Below are 23,184 nucleotides of genomic sequence, written 5' to 3' on the forward strand. Positions count from 1 at the left end.
GGCTTTATGATTGTTGTATATATTTGCTCTAATCCTAAAGATGCATTGATTGCTCATGTTGTTTACTTGGGCAGTTTCACAAACACTAGAATCAGAAGAGCAGGAGTTTAATATTTCATTCATTTAATGCAGTGCACCAGCTCGTCACGTTTGGCAGAAAAGCTAAGTGCTTTTCCACTTGTAGCCTATGGTGAAAGGGTGCTAAAGTTTGCATAAAGCTTGTGGCATTGCAGCAACAAAGTGTCTACAGAACCGCAGCACCAGGAGGTTTCATTTGGCTGAATTGTGGCAGTTTCACATGGCTTTTACTCTAAGCTGTCTCTTAAATCGTACTACCAGGTCATTCCCCTGCAGATAAAAAATCAGAACAAAATAAATCCAAGTTTGCAGTGAAGTTGTCCTCTCCTGCCCATCCTCGCTAACATCATTGGTTACCCCCTAAGCCGCAGTGGTTGAAAATGTCTTTTCCTACAATTGGCATTTCTGAACGTGCAAAGATTCTTTCCCTTTAGAGTTAAATTTAGTTTTGCCAGGATACCCTATGCTACGCAGATGCCGATAATATGGTTGTCATCTGTAGCCTTTTTCAGTTCCTTTAACAGTGCCTATGAGGGTCCTAATTCCAGTGAATCTGTTTTGTTTTCAGTGTCTGTTCACATGCAGACGTGGAAATTTCAACCACGCAAGAAGAAAATACTTGCAATATGTGAGGAGTATTGCAGTCTGCTTTTTCTAGCATTTTGTTTGACAGAGAAAGTGGGAATGGTTAAGTTATAATGTTACATAATTAGAACAAGCTTGGAATTGAACCATAGGAAGTCCAAATAAGAAAAGTCCACTTAGAAAACAGGTTGTAACCTTCAAGTATATATATGGATAAGCTTTTGGAAATGCTGCCATATGTTTATACGAGAGAGAGGAAATGTTTGTTTCCTAGCCTCCATTTTTCTTGAGCTCCAGGATTTGGGGATTTCATTACCATCAGTAGGGAACAGTGTGCTATAGTGCTTGTACTGCAGTGTTAGAGAGCTTCATCTCCACACGTTACTTTCTTTAATGGTGATGTGGCAGTCTTACTTGTACAACCATTCTGTATGTTCTTCTATTATTGCTTATGTGTTTACCTGCCTCAGCACATTGCAGTAAGAAACTGGGTCTTAAGCATGACTTCTCCTGTAATTCTGTATTTTAACTTGTCATTAAGACTGTAGATGCTAATAGTAGAAATGAAGGAAAATACAAGTCTAGTTCTCTAGAGCTATTTCTTTGGAATATATATTCAAAATCTTAATGTCTTTTAAAACGGATCTGTTTTAAAAGCAATAGCATGTTAAGTAGCATGTTACACAAGCTCTTTCATGCTTAAAATTAGCTTTGAGATTAGAATTTAAGCGAATACTATAAATGTGTGAGGATTCTGCTGGCGGATACGGACCCGTGGCATGCACTGAGTTTTGCTAAGGACGTGCACACTTTCAAATCTGAAACATAAAAGGCGTATTGCTTCATAACCTTTTGGATAGAGAAACAATGGCAAGCTCCCAGGATTAGCAAATGAGTTGTTTGTTTTAGATCCTATGCTGAATAGAACATGTGTCATTGTGGCATTGCTTTAAGTAATAGGATTTGTCTTACTGTAAATCTCTTATGCTCTTTCTTTTTAATTACATTGTTCGCACATCGCTCTTTCTCCCCTCTCGTGAGTTTCAAATACAGTGTATATAAAGGTGGATTAAGATTTCCTTTTATGGTTTTAGTGAGTTTACTACCTGGTGAAATCATAAATGTGGCTGTATTTTGTTTGTGATGTGAGCTGTAGGTCTTGAAATTCTCAGACCTGTTTTAATGATGAAAGAGATGTAGAAAAGATGTAGTGAATCCATCAATTTTCTGACTTTATCTAAAACATCTTTTTCTATCATATGCAGTTTCATGTCTTTGCTCTGTTTTATTTCATGTTTCTTAATAAAACAATCAAAACGGAAATAAAAGTTCCTAATTAGAAGTGCCTACATCTTAAAAATCTTAATTAATTTCACCCTAGTTACAGCTAACCCAATACTGGAGACTTTTTACAAACTGTGCATAGCTCAGGTTGTAAAAGAATTGCCTCTTGCCTATTTTTATAGGCAGTAATTCTTTTTCTTGAAACAGTAAATTTTGGATAACAATTTTTAAAATAATTATGTATTCTAGAATGGGACACAAATAACTGAAGCCTTAGTATGTTGTGAAGGTACTGACTGTCTTTTCCCAAGAAGAGGTGAATGATTATTTTATGTCCCTTTTGGTGGAGTAGAGGTCATTATTGTCATAATGCCTTTATGTCCTAGGTTATGTGACTGTGGAGCGGGTAGCCAAGGTAGCAAATCTAAAATGTGGTTGTGCTACTGTGTGTATTTTATTTTACTTTTTCAATGGCTCATTTTCAAAACTCACTTTTTGCACTCACATCTCTCTGGTGTCTGAAGATCCCTTCCAAGTATGTATGAGCTCCAAGGCTGTTTTCCATATTCAACTATAAAAGCAATAATAGCATTTAATTTCATATAGCTGCCATTCAAAGCAGTATGTGTGTACAGGATGCTATAGTTAATTAGAGCACTCTAAAAAGCGTAATACCTGCCATATGCCACCACAGGAATTCAGCATATTTGACTGCAGGTTGCTGGACACAAAGTAGGATGAAGTTTAATAAAAATGGGAAAAAGTTTCTTTACTGCTACTTCAAAAGCCAAATGAGACTGTAATGTGTATTGTGGGTAAAGATCTGAGTAGTGAAAGGAAGATCTTTGATGCCAGAACTGTAGGAATTTGTCCTTGTAAATGTGAATGGATCATCTGCTTAAGAAGAAGGTCATGTCTCTGCGGACATCTCTGCAGACAGCTGTGATCAGACTGGGATTATGAGGGGCTTAGCTGCCATATAAAGCTATCTGCTGTTTTCTCCAGGACACATTTGTTGTTTTCTGGACACAGTCAATGCATTATTTTTTCCTGAAGGTGCCTCTAGCATGATTAACTGCATCTTGATAAGCCTACTTTGAACTGAAGCCAGCATGAGTCTGTCTTACTGTGACTGGCATCATTGGCCGTTCACTTGGAGGTCATTTTGATCCCATTTCAAATATTTCTTACAAAATAGTTAAGTTTGTTTATGTAAGAGCAGGACAAACTTTACTGGTTTAATCCACAGTCTTTTCTAATCTTCTAACAGCCTATATAGCTGTAACTCTGAATTGCTGTGAGGAAAAAAATTTAACTTTTAAAATTGTCTTTCTTAATCAAGTTAAAATCCTGATAATGCAAGCGCTCCTTTTACTAGCTTGTGAGCAGAATCCAGTCAAATCATTGATACTGAAGTGGAAGGGCTTCTGTATCTCACAGAATTAAGTGGGTTTGTATAGGGATGGACTGATCTGCACTTCAGCTCTTTGCAAGGGATTTTAAATGTGGCTCAGTGTTAGCGAGCGCCAGGTGTGCGGCGTGCGTGATGCAGCAGAGCTGATACCAAGTTTGGCCATACTCACATCTTGTTACACCAATATGCCTCACTTTAGAGAGGGAAAAAATGTACCAGAAGAAAAGCCAGGGTATTGGCAGACGGAGGTGAACAGATTGCTAATTTACCTGAAGTTTAGTGACACTGAGCACCTCAGAAAATGGCTTTGCAAAGCACTGTAACCGTGGTAAACAAAGCTAATGACCACCTGTCCTCAGCCTAATAACCATCAGCGTCTCAGAACGGCATTGCTTGCAGCTGTGCTCCTGTGCCAGCACAGGTTTGCTGAGTGTCCCTGAGATAACACTCTCTTCTGTTTGGAACTGAGTTAGAAAGAACTTGTAAGGTACTGATGGTTTGATAGTATCTTATTTTTTAAAATTATTATTAGTATAATATCCTACATGCTCTTTATGCACATTCAAAAGCAGTCAAAGACGACAAAGAGCTGGAGCAGTTGGATGTGGCGCAGCTGGAGGTGCTCCTGGGCCCGCTCTGTGGCCGGAGCAGGGGCGCCGTGCGGGAGGCAGCACCGTGCTGCCCCGGGAGCGCGGGCTGCAGGCGGGCAGGGGCTGCTCCTTACAGCGGGACTAGGTGGCCTTGTAGTTCTGCCAGTTTGTTTGAGAGCCGAAACTGAGAGACTTGGTTACTGAGGTTAGAGGCTTGTCAGTGTTCACAGGAGAAAATGAGAGAGCAGCCTATAGTTGTAGCTTTCCGTGACTATGTTTCTTCTTAATAATGGGAAATTAATTATTTCAAAGTCTTATTTTGAATTTGGTTCTGCTGTTTTGGTTCTGCTGTTTTTGTTTTTCTGTTTGAACAGTCTGTTCTCAAAAGGTTTTTTTTTTTTTTTTTTTTTTTTGAAATGACAAGTGGTTACCTGTTCACGTGCTTGTTGAGTGAGAGGCCTCTCTCAGGGACACCAGAAGGGAGCTCGTGCCGGAAGCTTCCATTTCCCCTGGCACGTTACCGAAGCTGCAGTTAGCAGCAGCAGCGCTCATTGATTGGGGCGGTCTCCCTCGAGTCGCTGCTCCAGGATCTATGCTCTATTTTAATCTTTTTAATAGTCTTTTTAATAGAGCTTTGAAGACTGGGGAGTTTTAAAAGTGAACTTAATAGAGCTGAGCATCTATGAGAGGGCTGAGAGGGAGACTGCAAACAGGCTGAGGGAAAGTGATTACTTCTCTCCCAAATTATTTAAATTTATTTCTTCTCACTTTATGTTGAATGCTGACTGATGCTGAACGCTGATTGAAATGGCTCCGTGGCTGTAAAACATCTGTCTGTATATTTTAAAAACACTTTGGGATTCTTTTCTGGTATGTTCTAGAGGAGAAAATAAATGTAAGTCCTACTGCACTAAGTAAGTTAAGGCATAAAATACTAAGTATCGGTCTTGGGTTGCAGCAGCAGAAGGTGGATTTGTCCTCAATGTGGGCAATATCTTGAAAGAGGGCACAGTCCTGAGCCTTACCAGTTATCAGGCTGTTGAATATCATCAGCAGGATGAAGAGTAACCAAAATACTGAGTCAAGGTATTCCCGAATGTTGAAGTTTGGACCCGCGTGTAAACTTCGCACTTGCCTCTAGTTTAGACTTTGGATAAAGAGTCTCTTTTTGCCCACCAAAGAAATGGCCGAGATCTCTGTTGGCGTGTTGAGCTCACACCGGCAGCGCCCCTGCGGGAGCACAGGGACTCTGTGTGGTAGCTGAACTGCCTGCCTGCAGCTGGACACTGTCCTGTGCACAGTTGTGTGCTGGTGTAGTCACCACTTGTAACCTGTAGCACCTCCCACTTGCTGTTAGGGTAGTCGAAGTTCTGCATTTCTGCTGCGCCCTTGGAAGGAAACGCAAAGCAGTTGACCTCCCAAACAGTCTGGTGCCAGGTGAGTATGAACCTGACGTGACCATGTTTTCCTTGTGGCCTGGTGTGCCTGAGGCGAGGCGCAGCAGCCAGACGTGCCCTGAGGAGAGCCTTGAGGAGGGGGTAGTGCGAGAGAAAGGTGGGCTGAGAGGGAGATCTGGGACACCGTGTACTCATTTCCTCCTCGTGCTTCTACTGGAAGAAGCTGCAGTTTTAGCAGCGAGAGCGGCCCCATCCTGTGCGAGGCTTCCTCGCTCACCATGTGTGCTTGTAATGGGCTGCGCAGGGAGCACTCGCTCTGACTATTGCGTTTGACTTGTCAGAAAACACTGGCTTGTCGTGATTCATTAATGTTATTTTTTCAGCAACGCTGTCATCTTCCTTTTGAATTGCTCTGTTCCTCTTAAAGGGGGCCACCACCCTGGAACATCATCCTGCAAAGTTTGAGCAGGGCTGGTCGCACTGAGCTGCTCTGGCCAAAGGGCCAAGCACTTTGCAGCAGTGTTAGCGGAAGAGCTTGCGCTCCTGGGCCTGGCAGCTGCTGGCAGCAGAGATCAGAACAGGCTGGCCTTCGTCTGGTGGTTCTTGAGGTATTTTGGGGGCAGAGTCAGAGTGAGAGGTGGTGGATTAGTAGCTAACTCCTTCCTTCAGAAACACTGATTTTTGGGGACTTAAACCACTCAGGTGAGCCCAAAGAAGCAAAATCAATCTCTCAAAATGCTGAGGAAATGATAAGAGACAAACTGTACGTGTATGCATCCATAAATGTGTTCTCCACTCAGTAGTCAGTATGTGGATTTTGAGTTGAACAGAGAATATCGTGGATACTTAATGGGTTTTAAATGGTAATGTAATGGATACTTCTCCTGCATGTTCCTCTCTAAGAGCTAGGAAATATTGTTTTAATTTTTTGGAGTCTCTTCTGGAGTGATGCATTTCAGGGATCTTGATCAGGTGGTTCCGTCATGGAGGAAGTTACTGTGCTAACCTGTGTCTAGTGTTTCCTGGCCGAGGCAGCTAAAATGCTGTGAAGTTGCATGAAGCTCGTCTGAGTTTTCCTTCAGATGCAATACCTAGTCTTGTTTTGCAGCTCTCATATGTGTCTTTTGCTTTTTAATTAATACAAATGTGATCTGAGATGCAGAATATCTTTTCCTGTTGTAAAACCTTTTTCCTTTGACATTTCCTGAGCAAATAGAAGTAAGTAAATTAATAGCACATGCTTCAGAATGTTGGTTAAAACTTAGAGATACTTTCCAATTAATAAGCAGCATTTTGTGATGTATTTATAAACATGGGACCTGAGGAAAGCTTCTGCTCATGCTCATCCCATTATCCGCACTCATGTTTAAGCACTGTTTGTGATTCTATTGGCAAAGAAGCAGCCTGACTGGTGCAGAGTAACTTGCAAGTCTGAAGTTTTATTTCTATAGGAATTTTAACCCTCTACCTTCATCTTTGCCTCAGTTCCACATGGCAGGGCAAAACCAAAATCTTAAATCGGCATTTTATTTTAATCTTGCAACAAAACTTTGGTTCTTTGTTGCAACAGTCCATCATCATCATTCTTGATACGTATTTTTAAAGCATGAGACTATTTCCCTCTTTATTTTCCGGGAATCAGAATTGACCGCCGTACATCAAATCTCATTCAAATTTATGGAGAGTTTCGGATATATCCGTAAGCACCTTCCTTTCCCTAAAGAGCCCATTTCTAAACAGTTGGTGTTTTGACTTTGTGTTTTTCCTTGTGTCGTAGGTCTTTAAATACTCTGCACCAGTTTTGCTGTCCAGCTCCATTGTACCATACCCAGCTAGCTGTCCCTGCCACACACTCAGAGTACAGGTAAGAGTAGATATGGTCCACCCACTTTCTGTTTTTAAAGACAGATCCAACGTTATCATTTGACATAAGAAGAGGAAGAGTGAATTGAAATAAAAACTAGGATTAGAAAAACATATCAAACCAATTTTTAAGTTTATGCAGGATAGTTCCATTTGCTTCTCTCAAGCACTGTTGATTTATGCGGTAAAGTTAATGTGCTTTAAGAAGCAAATCTCCCTGGACTCTTTGAAAGGTAGGAATGAGCTAACTGTAAGTTTAGTTCTCATATAATCAATGTATTAAGGCACATAAATTATGTAAAAATTTAAGTAAGATATTGATGTTGTTCTGAGCAACACATTTTTTTTTTAAACCCCTGAATACTTCATAACAGTATATGAGGTAAGCCATGAATATGGTTCTTCAAGGGTTAAGGTCATGGACCTGTAAAAGCTGCACTAACAGTCTTTTGGTTTTGGAAGCAGGGGAATTTATTAGTAAATGAGATGCCCTCAGTGCTTAGAAGAATCAGTCCTACATACAAAAAACCCCACGCTATCCAGGTAATAGTACTTCCTTTAACATAGGTGTCTTTCTTAAGAATATGTTTTACAAGCTCTCTTCGATCAAATGTGGACAGCAGTTTTTGGGCATCAGTGTCATTGCCGGAGCGCTCATTGTGAGCCTTTTTATAGACGCATCGAAGGACAGGTAACCGATGTAATTGGAGATGTGAAAACTTACGGAAGTGCACAGCATGAACAAGTTAAACTGTCTTTTATTTTTCTGTTTGCTATCAGTGAGTAATTGGGTGAAAATTGCCAGCTCATGAATGGTATTAATATTTAACTACTGGAAGTCTGATGCTGAAAAATCAACTCATTTTGCAGTGGAAAAAAGGAAAAACAAAAACCAACATTGAATCCTAAATCTGTAAATGCTTAAACATACTTTCCCAGTTCGTTTTCTTCCTTGCCTCTGTCATCTTTAACCATGTGTGTGTTTATTTCATCTATATTACAACATCCCTTTGCATGTGGTTTGTTTGTTTTTTCTTTTTTTTTTTTCTTTCTTTCTTCCCTCAGAGCTCTGCAGTTTGTCTTTGGTAGTGAATCCATAGCCTAATCGTAAGGCAGCTTAGTGTTCCTTTGGTGAGGAGCTGGGCCTCCCCCTTTGCTTTCTAATGAGGCTTTTATTTTCTTTTATCCTCAGTTTATATGGCCTTAATTTTAAGGATTTGTTAAGAGATATCCCTATGGAGATACTGACATAGATGGAAAAACTACTTACTCCTTTCCTCAGTGCTGCAGTATCTTGCTCCGTGTGGTTTATTACTTATCTCTGGAATAATATTGTTACGTCTTTGAAATTAAATTTTATACCAGCCTGTCTTCAGGCTGCAATCCCCAAATTTTGTAGCGTTTCTTTTGTGTTTGTATCTTTGTGCAGTAAGAAAATAAAAACTCTAGGTGTGGTTGTGTCTTTAAAGCATATATATTTTTAGAGCACTAATATATGAAGAGCCCAAAATGTAGATCTTGACAGTTGTGACCTGTGAGGTGCTCAGGGACGTGCACATCCCATTTCAGCCATGCAACAGGAGCTCAGGGATGAGGAGGACTAGGTGCTCCATGGGAGGTGCACAGCAGCAGGACCGGATTCCACAAAGCTTGCATGAAGTCAGGCCAGGTCCAATTAGATAACAGGAGAATGAGCTTTCACCCCCAGGGTCATCCAGCACCTCAGCAGGGTGTCAGGAGGCAGCTGCAGTCTCCAGTGTGGGCAGCGCCACAGCTCGCCTGGGCACAGCCCGGATGCAGCCGGCCCTGCGTCGAGCGGGGAGCTGCACTGGGGACTGCCAGAAGTCCCTGCTGACCTAAACGACCCTGTGATTTGCAAGGCTCCGTTCTGAGGAACAGTAGAACAATAACTGACTTTTTTCTTCTTCTTTGGACTGTAAAACATAGTTTCACTTATACAGGGATGTTGATATCTCAGGTAATATCCTGTGCGTGAACATGAGGACCTATTAGAGCTGAACCGCTACAGTCTTGCTCACGTCAGGCTTACCCTTGAGTTAAATGTCTGAAGCAAACTGATTCTTACAGTTTGACAACGCTGTGTCAGTCATCTCTCAATCAAGTACAGATTATGCACTAGTATTGCAGAACGGCCTGAATTTGGGAATGCTGTAGCTATGGGTGAAAGCTAGCTGCTAGAGGACTAGCAAGATTGAGCTTTGCGTTTCCACATACATTTAATGATATTTAAAAATATCTTTTAGTGCTCATATGTATTAGTTTATAAATAGAAATCACTAGAAATAAAGCAAACAGGAATGGAGCATCCATTCTAACTTCACATTTGAAGCTTTCTTTAGAAAATACACAGAGGAATTAATTTTGTAGCCTAGAATTAAAAATTAAATTTGCTCTGAAAGAAGCAATTAATGAATGCACTACAGTGAAATCTGGAGCATCTCTGATTTGCTGTTAGCTAATTGCTGGATGTTTTATTCACTCCAGCAGTTTTACTTCCAGTTAAGATGATCTTTGGCATCTGTTTTGAATTGTTAATAAGGAAATAATGCATTTTTAATAACTGTAGCTACTGCAGTAATCCCTTGCTTGCTCATTTTACGCTGTTCAAAATAGAAATAATACAAGCTATCTTGTATTCTCCTCCTATAAGAGATCTCTCTCACCCTAAGGAGGTACATAGAATGTACTTCATCTAGGTCCATGTGTGTTCCAGTTAGCCCATAAGTCTCCAATGTTTTCTGTTTTGGAATTTTCTTTCCTTGGAAATTAAAAATACGTGTAAAAATACATGTAATAACCTGCAGTTCATCTGCAAGATCTGCAGAGTTCTGTAACTCCCTATTCTTCCCTGCCTCTTGGAGTAGGGTGTTTTTTTAAAATAGATGTATTCTGGAGCTGAAGCTGTCCGTTGTAAAGGGCCCTGTGATCATTTGAACGCAGGTTTTATCTAGTAGGAAAGACAAAGTAAAGGAGGCAATTGGCATTTGCCAGAAAGTCTTCAGAAACAGCTTGGATCAAGGTTGTCTTAATTGTACTGCAGTTGTTAAGCTGCTTGCCTGCTATGGCCTGTGTTGTCTCCATGGTTTTACCGCCAGGTTATATGCAAAGCAAAACCCGGATATACAGAGGCAATCAGAAAAATAAATAAATACATTTGATCATATTAATTTCTTGTTCTAAGAACAGCATTTTGTCAATCACTTTAGTTAGTGTTTCAGGCTATGTAGGTGGTAGCTATCTTCTTCTCATAACAAGCACTTACTTCTGTGCACATGATAGTTGTCAGCTTAGAGTCCACCACTTTGGCTTGCAAGCTCCTCAGCAGTTTATCCCCCTTCTGGACCTGCAGGGACCTTCCGCAGGTTGAGGAGAGTTCCCCAGCCGGCTCCTGAGGAGGCAAAGGCTTCCTTGGCTACCACAGTGGGCTCCTTGAACGTCCTGCAGCCCAGGGCTGCTCAGGCTTGTGCGCGCGGGAGAGCTACGGCAGCAGTGCCTGCCCCCCAGCAGGCGGGTGCTGAAGGGAGGAGCGCTCGTGCTCGAGAATATCGAGGCTACGCACAGTGGATATCGATAGGCAGGTACCTGCAACTACAGCTGCACGTGGATTTGCTTGCTGCCAGTATGTGAGGAGCTCTTCATCTGATGTGTTTATTCATAACTGATTTCCTTGTTCTGTTTTGCATGAAGTGTCAGTTCTCCATCATTTACTTCTGCATCCACCTCATCTTCCATCTTTCTACTTTTTAGTCAGATGCCCTTATGTCCAAAAACCATTTTCAAAATCTTGAAACTAGAGATTCCCCCCCCCCCTTTTTTTTTTTTTTTTTTAGCTTTTTCTTTCTCTCTGCCTTCTGCTCAACTGATACCCATGAGAACAAGAAGATAATGCAAAGGATGTTACAGTATCAAAGAGATCCCATATTTTTCTTTCAGTCTCTGTCAGCTTTATGTTTCATCAGCACCTCTCCAAGGTTTAATCATTAATCTGAGAATACTGCACTTAGATGATTTTTTGAAGTGGAGCCCTTGTTTCACCAGGTGATGATGGGTTGCATACAACCCACCCCTGTATCTACAATAGCAGAAGAATGAATTGAGCTATTCCTTTTTGCCTTGAGCCAGTGGTGTAGGCACTGCAACTGCTACCATAACTGGGTAGCACAGAAGCTTAACATACAGTGATAATAAAAAATGTCTAGCTGCCAGATGTTTTTATATTGTGTTGAGTAGTTTATTTTTTTGTAAGCTTTTACAAGCCCTGCAGGAGTTCTTGCACAGTAGGCACAGTCAGGTAACACTGTGAAATTTTTATTTAGATTCCCAGCAGTGGAAAATAGATGTTTTTTTTCCCAGGTATTTTTCACCTGACCAGCACTATACTGCTTCCCAGGCTTAGACAGATAGCTTGTCAATGTCAAGACATATTGACATTTCATTGTCAATCTGACTCATTTGGGGGAAAAAAAATGAATAGATACGTTGCTTGTAATTGTATTTACCACCAGTTACGAATTTACTAGCAATTTGCTTTTTCTCATAGTGTTCATGGTTATCCTTGGTCTTCATGATAAACAAAGGAGATGGCTCCAAACATTAGCCAAATCATGTACTCTGTGATAAGGCAGTGTGAGATGCAGATGCTTATGTAAGGCATCTGTGTTCAAATTACCCTATGGCAAAGAAAGCTGGCGTAGTTATAATAATACTTGTAATTTTCCACTTGATGCCTACATGATCTAGTGATGCAAAAGCGGTATATTGAGACACGCAGCAAGCTGCTTGAAAGCAATCAGAAGTTGGCAGAATATCATGGAATTTCCTCTTTTGTTTTGGATTTTCACGTTTTTCTTTCTTCACTCTCTTTCTTTCCATCCTCCTCTCTCCCTTTTCAGTTTAAGGGAACTGAGCACTCATGGGGGTGTTATGATGTGGAAGGGACATCGCACAAGCTTCCCACTAAGGCGGCACCCCATCCTCCATCCACCATAAAGTGCATTTTAGCATTACAGATGTAGGTTTCCCACTGGTTTCTCTGACGCCTGGTGGCTTGTGGCACCTGTCATGATGCTGGCAACTCTGGAAAGAGACTTCTGTCTGCCTTGAAGTGTGTCTGTGTGAGGGGGGAGGGCAGAGATGCAGCAATCCTCAGTATTTCTGTGTGCAGAGCACCAACAGAAAGGTAATGCATCTGTTCTGTATTTTCATGTGCAACGAAAATCCTTAAACTTGTTAGTGATAAAGGAACTAACAGGCTGTGCATGTAATTTTGCTTATGGGAGAAATAGAAATTTCCCTTTCAAAAGCAGACAGACATTTTGAAACAACTTTTTGCCTCAGTTTAACTGTAATTTGGGTCTGTGATAATTTGTTTGTTGCACTGAAAGTCCAGTCTCTGAGGTTGAAATGGGCTGCTAGTTGGTTTTCCACTGTTTGTGGATGGAAAAGAAAAAAAAAAAAAAAAAAAAAAACTTGATGCTTATCTTTCCTAATGCTGTTCCTGTGGTTCTGTTCCTCTGTCTTCTTTCTTTTTTCCTTGCCCCCCTTCTTCTTGGCAGGGAAGATAATGTTCTTCACCAGTTCTGCTGTCCACCTTCGGGGTCTAGTAGTCCATCTTCAAGATAACAGAGAAGCTGTGGGTCGCTCAGTGTGCAGTCAGTGCTACATCTGTATAGTCCATCTCTCCTCTCCTCTCACTGGTGTGTATGGGACTGGCTTGCATGGATGCCCTAAATTTCTGATTCAGTTAAGTTACTCAGAATGGCACAGCTGTAATTTTTTTCATTGGTCCTTGATAACCTCCTCCCCATGCTCCTCAACTTTCTACAGCTCTTCCTTGTGTCCAGTATTTAAAAAACACAAAACTGTAAACAAATACGTAAAATGCACAATTTATTTTGAACTAAAATAAAAAGTACCATAAGTCTTTGTCTACTGTGCGTTCTGTTACTGTATGTGGTGACGTAGCATCACGGGTACAAACTAATGTGATTTCTCTTGAATGTTGGGGAGAGATAATGGCAGGGCTGGCTCTTCTTTTAGGTTAAACTTTTTCTGATAAGTTATAAGTGCTTGTTGCAAGCTTGAGTAAATGTGAACATTTTAGGAATCGTACTATATGGAGATTCTAACTGTAACTATTCCTTCTCTTTTTTGACTGATAGGAGGAACCAGCAAGTTTATGTTGCTACTGTGTATCTTTAACTGGGGGCAATATGCTTCTTAATGTCTGTTCTCATATCTGTCTTAGCCTATGTTTGTGGAAGTCTTCAGGCATTAGTAAAGGTACAAGAAGGTTGCTTATGTAATGCTGGCACCTAAATACTTTTCTGTAAACTGTGCACAAGATCATTGTAAAGATTGTGTTGTAATTGAATGGCCCTGTAACTCCAACCAGATAGATGTGAACACATCCATGTGAGTCAAAGAATAGTCAGGGTTGTTATTGCCTGAAAGGTGCTGCTGTGGTTGCATTTCTTTAGACACATCTTGTAAGTCTTAAATAAATGGAAAATTTCTACTGGTTGGATCTTCTAAACTTAAACAGCACAAGCAGATACACCAGGAAATAAATAGAATTTCTATAAAATGGCACTTGCTCTCCTGAAGTTTATCAAGGAAGCAAAATTGGAGAAAAGGTGTTTAGGTGATGTCTGCTGCTATTACAAGTTAAAATATTGCTGCAAATTTTCTGGAGCTCACTTAAAGGCAGAGGTGGTTGGGAGTATGGTGAAAAGTTGGTGCTTCTTTGTAGTTGTACGTGGTGTTGAAGACTGGATAAAAAGGGAATCATTAGAGTCCAGGAAGGAGGAACAGAGAAGGTGGATCATTCTTATCTTGTACCATGCTTTTGGACATGACCCTAAAGGAATCTATATTACAGAAAACCGTATCAGGTATTTGCTTTTCAGTAAGAGTTGATCTGCTGTTTCTTAGTCGTGTATCAATAACATGCTGTTAAAAGTTTTCTTGTGTTTGCCTTGGGTGTCTGAGGCCTATGAAGAATTAGCCTGAAGGCTGCTCTGCCTCCCCGTGTCCCTCGGAGGGGTCTGCTGCCCTTACCCGCACTGGGCACACTGCCAGCTGGAGGCGGCTGCTGCTTTTATTTGCTCTTGAATGTGCCTTAGTTTCATGTGTTTCTTAGTCACTTGCTGTGGAGAGATATATGATGTGTGATCATTCCCTGTGTAAAATTTGCAAATTATGCATGAAGAAATTCAGTAGATTAATTCCAAAGTTGAATTCACCTTTGGAAATGTTCTAGTGTTTGCTGGGCAGGCTAAAACATTGAAATGCCTGAGTATTGCTGACAATGTCGTAGTCTTTTGCTGCTGTCATTAAATAGGCAAGCCTTTCTGTGTTGCCATCCACACGCAGAAACAGTAGGATCTCCTGCTATTTAGACTTGCGTATCTCCCTCCTAGACGTAAACAGTAATTACCTCTCTGCACTCGGGGAAGTGAACTGAAGCACTGTAATTATTCTCTTTCATAGCCTAAGATTTGCCCAATCTTTTAATAAGTTTGGTTGGTTGTTTTGTGCAAAAGCAAACCAACAGAAAGACCAATGTTTAAACATAAAAACTGAACCTCTAAGCTCTAAGTGCCAGCCTGGAGGAGCAGAGAATCCTTTATTCTGAACATGCCTGGGGTTGTTAATGTGGCTCAGGGGAAAACGCGCTCGGGGGCTGATCAGTACTATTGGGTGTAACAGGATGCTATCAGTGCTTGTCTTCTGTCTGCTAGTGTTCTGATTAAGCTAAAATAAGAGTCATTATAAGTTGCCAGCGCTTGAAGCCATTTGAGTTGGTGTCCACAGTATCATCAAATGGTGGCATTTCTTCCACGTGGGCCACATAGAGAAGCTGCCCTTACCGAGTGAAGCGAAAGGCAGAAATGAAGAAGCAAACGCTTTCCTCTTTAAATAAACCATGACTGGTTCAACAAAACATACTCTGAATATAAGAATTCAGTATGGGAAGCTAGAAGAGGATCTTTTTTAGTTAACCAGCAGTTCGAAAGGAGATAACCTAAATAATGCTCATAGTTATAAAACAGAAGTGAAAGGCGGCAGGGGAAAATTCACCTGTGCTCCTAATTTTCTAGGTGGTTTTGCCATTGATTTTAGTCAAGAGTGAAGGTTGTTTTCTCATGGTGCATTTTGGTATAGAAGGTGGAACAGGAATTACCTTTATTCTTATTTTGATTACCTAGATTGCCTGATGCGTGAGCTCGAGGGGCTGAAGACAAGCTGCTGCATTGGGAGTGTTCAATTAGCAGACTTCTCCCTTGGCGCCTCGGCACTCCTGTCTGTTGAGATTGAGCCTTTTTTTGTTTTTCGTGTGGAATTCCCTCGCAGCTGCCGTTGGCCGCGCACCGCAGGGGCCTGCAGGCAGAGCGGCCCGCGGCCCTGCGTCTCCAGCACCGCTAGATGGAGCAGGGAGCAGCTCGGCCGCACCGAATTCCAGACTCATCTCCTGAGCTAGACTTAAAAATAACTCTAATGAGATGAATCAAAATGTTTTATAACATAAGGAAAAGGAATAAGACCATGGAAGATGTCCTGGGGTGTGGATCTTATCAGTGACTCAAATCAAGCTTTTAATATTTCCCAGGCCATTCCACGAGCTGCGTAGCTGAATATAAATTTCCACAGTTATGAGTAACTCGGGATTTGTGATGAGTTTGAAGTGGCTGTGACTTCTGGCCAAGGAAGCCCCTTCCTCAAAGAGGCACCTGGGAAGTGCTTGGGGAAGGTGCGCGCGGAGCAGCAGCAAGGGGCTCTGCCGGGGTGTTTGCCCCGTCTCCTGGCCGCCCCTGCAGCGGTGCTGCTGGCTGCGTCCCTGCTCCCTCTGGCACCTCCCCACGTTCCTGCTGCAGCCCCTCGGCTGCCAAAGGCAGAACCGAGCTGCCCATCCCAGACCGAGGGCTGGGAAAGGCCCGCGCGGGTGTCAGCGGAGCGGAGTCTTCGCGCTGCCAGGGCCGAGCGATGCCGCGGAACTTGGAAGAAGGGGCTTGGGGGGACCCACATGGGTTTTTGTTTGTTTGTGGCTTTTTTTTTCCTTTTTTTTTTTTCTTTTTAATAAATTAGCAATTGAATGGTTTCTGAAGTGGTGACTAGAGGGAGCTCCAGTGCAGACTGTGACACAGCTTGCTCAGCAAGGAAGTCATTAAAGATCTGGCCTGTTTTATTCCCAGCTGAAACTGTGGCTAAAAACAAAAGAGGAAGCCATGTGCATTAAATTATATTTACCTTTATGTGTGATTAATACTAGAGATGGAGAAGTATTTGATCACATGAAATGACTAAATGGTACCTACACAGCAGCATGCCCTGCAGCCGGTTTAGTTTCCATGTTAGGACTGCTACCATCATGACATTGAATCTGATTGTATAATTTTACTTGCCTCTCTTAAATTTTATTTCAGAATTTTCCCCCAGCAAATGTGCATGTGTTTCATAACAATATATGAACCTCCTCCATAGGAGGCAGGAGCAAAGATCCTTCTGCCCGAGTGCCAGGTGTCTGCCAGCTGGCAGGAAGGCAGGTACGAAGAGGGCAAACACATCCGTGATGCTTCTCCGAAGCTCCGGAAGATTTTGGAAAGGAACAAAGCCAGCGGGCTTGTCTTGTAGATCTTAAAATGAAGAAGTTGATAATTAACGCAAAAAGTTTATCTGAAAAATAATTATAACTCTACTAAATAGCTATCTCTGGTCAAAGTAGCAAAACCTCTAATTTTGTTGCTAAATTAATTATAGTAATTCCATGAAGTGCCTCAGATGTACATTTTCAGGACATTTGGGTTTGTTGCATCCCCATTAGAGCAGAGGGTGTTTTCCGCATTAGCTTCCCAGGCCGCGAGGAGCAGCGCTGGGCTGGGCTGGGCGATCCGTGGGCAAGGCCAGCCCCAGCGAGGCGGGATCGCCCCTGGCTGCTGGGTGCCACTCGGCTAGCGGTGCCCCCGGCTCTCCCCGGGGCCGCCCGCTGCGCTGGCGGGGGCTGCTGGTGCCCGGCCTCGCTCTGGGTGCTGAGTTCTGTCCCCAGCAGCCGGCAGCCCCAGAGCGGGTCGGCAGAAGATCGTTTGCTCCCAGAGCTGACAAAAGTGGAGAGACAAATAGCAGAAAAAAAAAAGACCCTTTCTAGTATTTAAGCAATTGTTTTGTTTCTGTACCCATTAGTTACTTATTTTTCTTTCTGGATGTTATTTGTGTGCTTTTTGACCACTGACTTTCTCAGTAGGACTCGTTCATAGAGCAAGCACGTAGCAACCCAAATTATGATCCTTTAATGTAAACATGCTTTCTGGAGAAATTACTTCATTCACCTCTGAATATCCCTATCTTCTTTCACACCTGAAAACTGGATAGAATTGAAATTTCCTCCTCAATTAAATTGGTCTTTAAGGAGAATTCAATTAGTTGTAATTGAAATTTTAGGAGAAGATTTTGCCAGAGGCTGCTGTAGTAAAGATAATAAATCTTGGTCAGGAAATGTTGCTTAAATAATTTTATTTTGTAATCCTACAAGCTGTCTTATTAATCAGGTAGTGTGTATGCTGACACTGGAGAGAACAGGTGACGAGCACGCTGCTTAATCTCCTAGATGCAGCAGCTGTTTCTGACAAACAAGTTTGTTTGCTTGCTGGCCACGAGGTCTGATGAAAGCAGTCCTGCTCTGCTTTGTTAGCGCGTGAGAGCGACGAGACCGGGGCGGGCGCGCCAGGACTCCGCACTAAACCAAGGTGTCCTTCAAAGGGCCTTCGCTCTTCTGAAGGCCGCAAAGATGGACCGTCCCGCTTACAGCCAGCCCTTTCCAAAAATGGAAAAGGAAAAGCATTTTTAATAACGGTTTTGAGGGAGATCGGTGAAAATATATTTAAGCTAATGTTGCAGATACAGATGGGGTTCCAAGTGAGAGGTGAACAGTGGTGGTTTAACTGGAGTGCCTTCTGTCTCCCCAGAACCTGGCTGCTTAGATTTGTATCACTTCAGTGTTTCAGAGCAAGAAAATGGACAGTGCTTTCTAAATTTATAAAAGAGGTCAAGTAATAGGTGCTGATCAACTAATTTACCGTTTTTTTTATCAGAGCCTGGAGCTGACAGAGAAGCAAAGGTTTAGGTGCATACGGCTGCCCGAGTCCTGAGCCTTGCTTTCATGTTGCATTTATCTTTCATAGCCACAAAACTTAGTCCATTTTCAGCAGGTCTATGTTTACCTTAGTTATGAGTAAGAAAATGAGGGGCGCATGTGTTATAAAGAGTTGTCTGCATGAAAGATGCTCCCCCTGGGAAACCTTTGGGTGGTGCCTGGCAAGAGAATGGAAGTGATTGCAGGTGTGAACATGAGATGTGTAAGTTCCTCCAGCTGTCTGTTTTGTCCAAATCTCTGGTACCAGAAGGTAAGTGGTATAATGGTGTTTGAGTAATAAATGTGAAATTGAGGAGTGGGGAAGGCTATGGCACTCATTAGATACTTTGACCTTTTCTTTCCGTGCTCTTTGTGTTTTGATGGCTTTTTATAAACAGTTGTTTATAATCTGCCCCTCTCATACTAGTGAAAATGCTTTTATGGAGGTTTCTTGCCCACAGCCGCCTCCATCTGGCAGCGAGGGCCGTGGGCTGCTCAGGCAGGCAGCTCTGGCGCAACGTGCTGTGTCTGCCTCGTTCCCATTGCAACTGCTCTTGCTCCCACGATTACAAAAACATCCCGTGCCCGTCAACTGCAAACGCTGGTTGGACGCTGGAGGGAGTGCAGCAGTCAGGCTCCCGTTAGGTTCAGGGTGCATCATCTTACTGCAGTTGGAACTCAGGCTGGTGCAGGAGCCGCAGCTTGTGCCTATGAGCCCATGGTTCCGCGTGCTTGGCCACCCAGTCGCTCGCGCCCTGGGCTGCTCCAGCTTCTCCAGCATGTTTAGAAGTCAGTGTTGCTCTAAATCCTGCAGCACCTGTCAAATTTAAGCTGCCAGTTAGTGGAGAAGTCCCACTCTTGGTGTGGGTTCGTGCCCTGGGAGTCCTGGTTGTGCTGTTACTGTGCATGTTACTGACCCTCTTAGTTATGTTGCCTTGTGCTGCTGTGGCTCCAGGTGTGCTGCTTTTCAGGTTCCATAGCAGCTTGGTTGTGTTTGTAAGCATTTTATTCCAGAAAACAATCTTCTTTTTTTTTTTTTTTTAAATCTAACCTCATATTCAATTCAGTAGGTGCATAGCAGTGGAATTGATCTAGTAAAATTCTTGCTGTGGATATATAGGGTTCAAAAGTTTGTTTCTAATATTTAAAAAGAAATGTAATCTTGTGATAAAGCACAACATTCACTGCAATATTAAATCATTGGTTCTGACTGTGCAGTTTTCTTTGTCATTTTAATTTTGTTATCTCTTAAACATAACAGATGCCACTTCAGTGAGGAAAAGGGAAAGTGTGTATTGATCACAAGTCTTTGAATGCACTTAACAGCTCAGGTAGTTTATAATACTTGCTGGAAAATAAGAGAAAGGTGCACATTGGTCCTTAGGTTTTCCTAGTAATCTGCTACTTCTCTTCTAATACTAGTAAAGAGAAAACTCCACTGAAACAGGGAGGAGGTACCTGCTGGGCAGGAGATGCCTGCAGCAGCTGCATGTGCGTGGGGACGCGTGGGCTCTGGCTGCAGGCAGCTCGACCCAACGGGGGAGGCGAAACCTGCTCCCGGGAGGCTCGGGAGCCAGGATCAGCCCCTGAAGCTGTGGGGAAGCCAGGCTAAAGGCAGCCCCTGAGCCGCTGCTGCGGACAGCGGCCGCGTGCTCCGAGCCAACGCGTCTTCCAGCTTCCATCTGTCTGGAAGCATAAAGCGCGGAACAGGGCCGATTTGATGTGTTTTAGGTTTGTTTTTGTTTTTGTTTTTTCCTTTTTACTTCACTGTGTTGTTCCTGCATGGAGCTGACGCTAGCCGCTGTATCAGGACAGGAACAGTATAGTTTGCAAAGGGCAAAACAGTATTCAAACACCAGCTTAAAACTACAAATCCATTTTAGGTTTACTGTACAGCTTTTGTCCTCAAGTGGTCTTGAATACTTTGCAAGGATCCTGGCAGAACTGGGGCTTTGCTCTACCTGGGGATGTGCGTGGCCTTGCAGCTCTCCTCAAGCTCTGCGCTTACCCCCTGCTGCACGTTGTTGCTCACGCTGTGGGCGAGAGTCTCACAGAAAGGTTAGCACTCACCTAGTTCAGTTACTCGAAGGGCATAATTCACAGTATTGAAGAAATCCAGCACATGATGCTAAGGCCTCTTCACATTTATGACATCTGTGAACACTTTTTTCCCAGGTGGTTCTCAGGCAAGAAGGCCTATCCACTTCTGACCACAGTAGACACAAATCAGAGTTTTTAATGGAGAGTAAGTTTTCCGCCATGTCATTGACCAAGACATTTTCAAACATTTCAGTCCTCAGATTACATTAACATCCTGGATGTTTGCCTTTCAGAGAATTAAACATAGATTTTGAAACTTTAATGTCTGTAAATTTAATTATGTACAATTGGCTGCTGCTATCAGCAATGCACTTTCTCTTCCTTCTTTGGAAAACCTCAATTCCCATGATGCATGTATGGGTTCATTTTGTTTTTATGGCTCTAAATTTGAGCTGCAAATTGCAGTGGAGCTTGGTTATAAACATCTGATCTTCATGTAACTCTGGGGATAAATGTGGTTTAAATGATGGGCTTACTTCTAACAAATAAACCTGCAACCACATTGCTGCTGTAGTTTAATATGAGACCCATTCTTGTGGCAAGATACCACCTTGAATAGCAGTGCTTGTTAGTAGTTCAACACATAATAAATTCTTAATCTTTTATTGACGTGAGGATGGTTCCTCGGTATGGGAAGGGGCCAGGGACCTTGCAGCTCCTTGGGAAAAGCTGCATGGAGCATGCACAGTTCCTGAAATCTTAAGCTGCGTCGTAACACAGTAGTGAGGGCTCTTGAATGTTTAGTTTTTTTTTTGCCAGAACAAATATAGGGAGTCTTTCAAATTTAAGAGTCAAACAACATCTTGCACTGTATGATGCATTACCACAAAGTTTGAGGTAGGGTATTTCTCAAAAATATGCTTTCCCCAAATCACCACATCACTACTCTGTCACGGTTAGTAGGCCCCAATGTTGTGTAAAAGCAGTTAGATAGTTATTATATTTTTTTTTTTACAGAAATTGAGCTTTACTTGTGCACAATGTTCTCAAAATAGTAAAACTAAAGAGCTTTACTATGTGATGTAGTCATGTGAGGATCTCCTGATGGCGTTTAGGTTCGTGTTGACATGGCTTGATATCCTACATATTGCTTTTCTTGTCAGATTTAAAACTATTTGAGATGATTATGTTTTAGTTGGGAAAACACATCATAAAAGTGAGTGCTTGTATATGCTTCTGTGCTGCTGGTCTTTGCAGATTCCTTAAACTATGGTAGAAACATTAATGCAAAGGGCTTATCCTAAAGGAGGAAAAATAAAGGCAAGTGCAAAACAAACTCAATCAAGTTTTTTAGTGTGTCAAAGTCTTCTTTAAAGATTTTCTTTTTCTCCCTCCTGTGTGATCTTCCAGGCACTCAGCTGTGTGGTACCTGGAAGAGATCCAGCAGGAAGCTTTTATAGGTCGGTTGCTTTTCTCAACAGTCCGTTATCTGGGCTTAGACTCATAATCCAGCTTTCACTGTTAGAGACCTTGGGAAGCTGCTCCCTGGAAGGGTGGGAAGCATGATCCGGTGCTCACTGAAAGCTGGGCAAAACCTCTGTACCAGCAAACTCCACTGATCTCTGCTCAGGAATCTGCCAACTCATTCAAACCCCAGCTGAGGGAAGCTTTTTATTCCTTAGGGCAGCATTAAGCACATATTTAAGTGCTTTTTTTGTCTGAATGGTTCATTAAAATGCTCAGAGTGCAATGCATGGGAAGGGAAATAAAAGGAGAGCTGTTTAAGGATGTTCTTCAAAGTTCCTAGTGGCTCCTTGTTACTGCTAACTTTTCAGAGGTGACCAGCAGTGGTTATGTCCAAAATGCTATTAAATTGTATCTATATTTTTTTTTAAAAAAAAGAGGTTTAATTGAGCTGTATTCTCAGCTTCTGTAAGTTTTTGTTGCAGTGACTAATGTCAGCTGCGTGACATTTCGCGCTGCCCGCGGGTGCCCTGTTGCACCTCTAGCTCTGTGGCCGCCACTAGACAGACTGGTGAGTCACACACGAGCGGCGGGAGGCTCCCAGAGGCATCGCAGGGTTCGTGGCGTCTGCTTTTGGTGTGCTCGTTTGTACAATCCCGCAATGTGTCCCCGCGCAGAGTAAGGAGTTGCAGAAAACTGGGGCAGAAGGGAGTGGTGCCGCAGCAGAGCAGAGCTGGGCTGGGCCAGGGCAGTGCCCAGGGCTGGCAGCAGGCCGAGCACGCCGTGACGCTGCTGAGATATTTACACGCGCCTGCCTTGCGCTCATTAGTGCAGGGCGCAGCTGCTTGCCTGCTAAATGGAGCTTCACCCAGGACAGACAGTAGATCAGAGCTGTTGGCTATGTCAGCCTCAGATCCCTCTTAATCTCGGGGAGGAGCCTCATCCTCCTCATTATCTTCTGATCCCTGATATTCAAAGCAGAGGCTCCTGTGGTGCGGCCCGTTCCTTGGGGCTCAGCGAGCGCCGAGCAGGCGGCCGCCGCAGGCCCCGGCTGTTCACAGCTCCCTCCCGGCCAGCGCTGCCGGCAGAGCTGCGCTAATGAGGGGGGCTCGAGCTGAGCCTGGGGGCAGGAGCTCAAATCGCCTGCCCTGCCTCCCTTTCCCCCAGCTGGCAGCTCGGCCCGGGCAGCGTCTCCGCAGGAACGTGGGGGCGCTGAGGCCTAGGTCGTGGAGCCGCCAACTAAGCACAGGGCGATACCGGTAGCCCTGTGTGTTGAGCTGCAGCAAGACAGGCGTGATGCTGTGCACCTCTGCAAACCCG

General features: G+C 43.0%; 1 protein-coding gene across 9 annotated transcripts in view; it reads left to right on the plus strand.

The window, feature by feature from the left end:
• The window catches only part of IQSEC1 (IQ motif and Sec7 domain ArfGEF 1), a 265,436-nt gene that overhangs the window by 105,010 nt on the left and 137,242 nt on the right, over nt 1-23,184 (plus strand). For 5 of the 9 annotated variants that reach the window (XM_088522863.1, XM_088522864.1, XM_088522854.1 and 2 more), the window contains exon 3: nt 7,126-7,212. The exons of the other annotated variants lie outside the window; for them this stretch is intronic. In XM_088522863.1, coding sequence (XP_088378989.1) covers nt 7,126-7,212 — 87 coding nt within the window. The remainder of the gene's footprint in view (nt 1-7,125; nt 7,213-23,184) is intronic. 9 annotated transcript variants of the gene reach the window in all.

Source organism: Tinamus guttatus, unplaced genomic scaffold (assembly GCF_059628265.1).
Source record: "Tinamus guttatus ecotype Peru unplaced genomic scaffold, ASM5962826v1 Tinamus_guttatus_pri_ptg000169l, whole genome shotgun sequence".
In the NCBI taxonomy this organism is placed as follows: Eukaryota; Metazoa; Chordata; class Aves; order Tinamiformes; family Tinamidae; genus Tinamus; species Tinamus guttatus.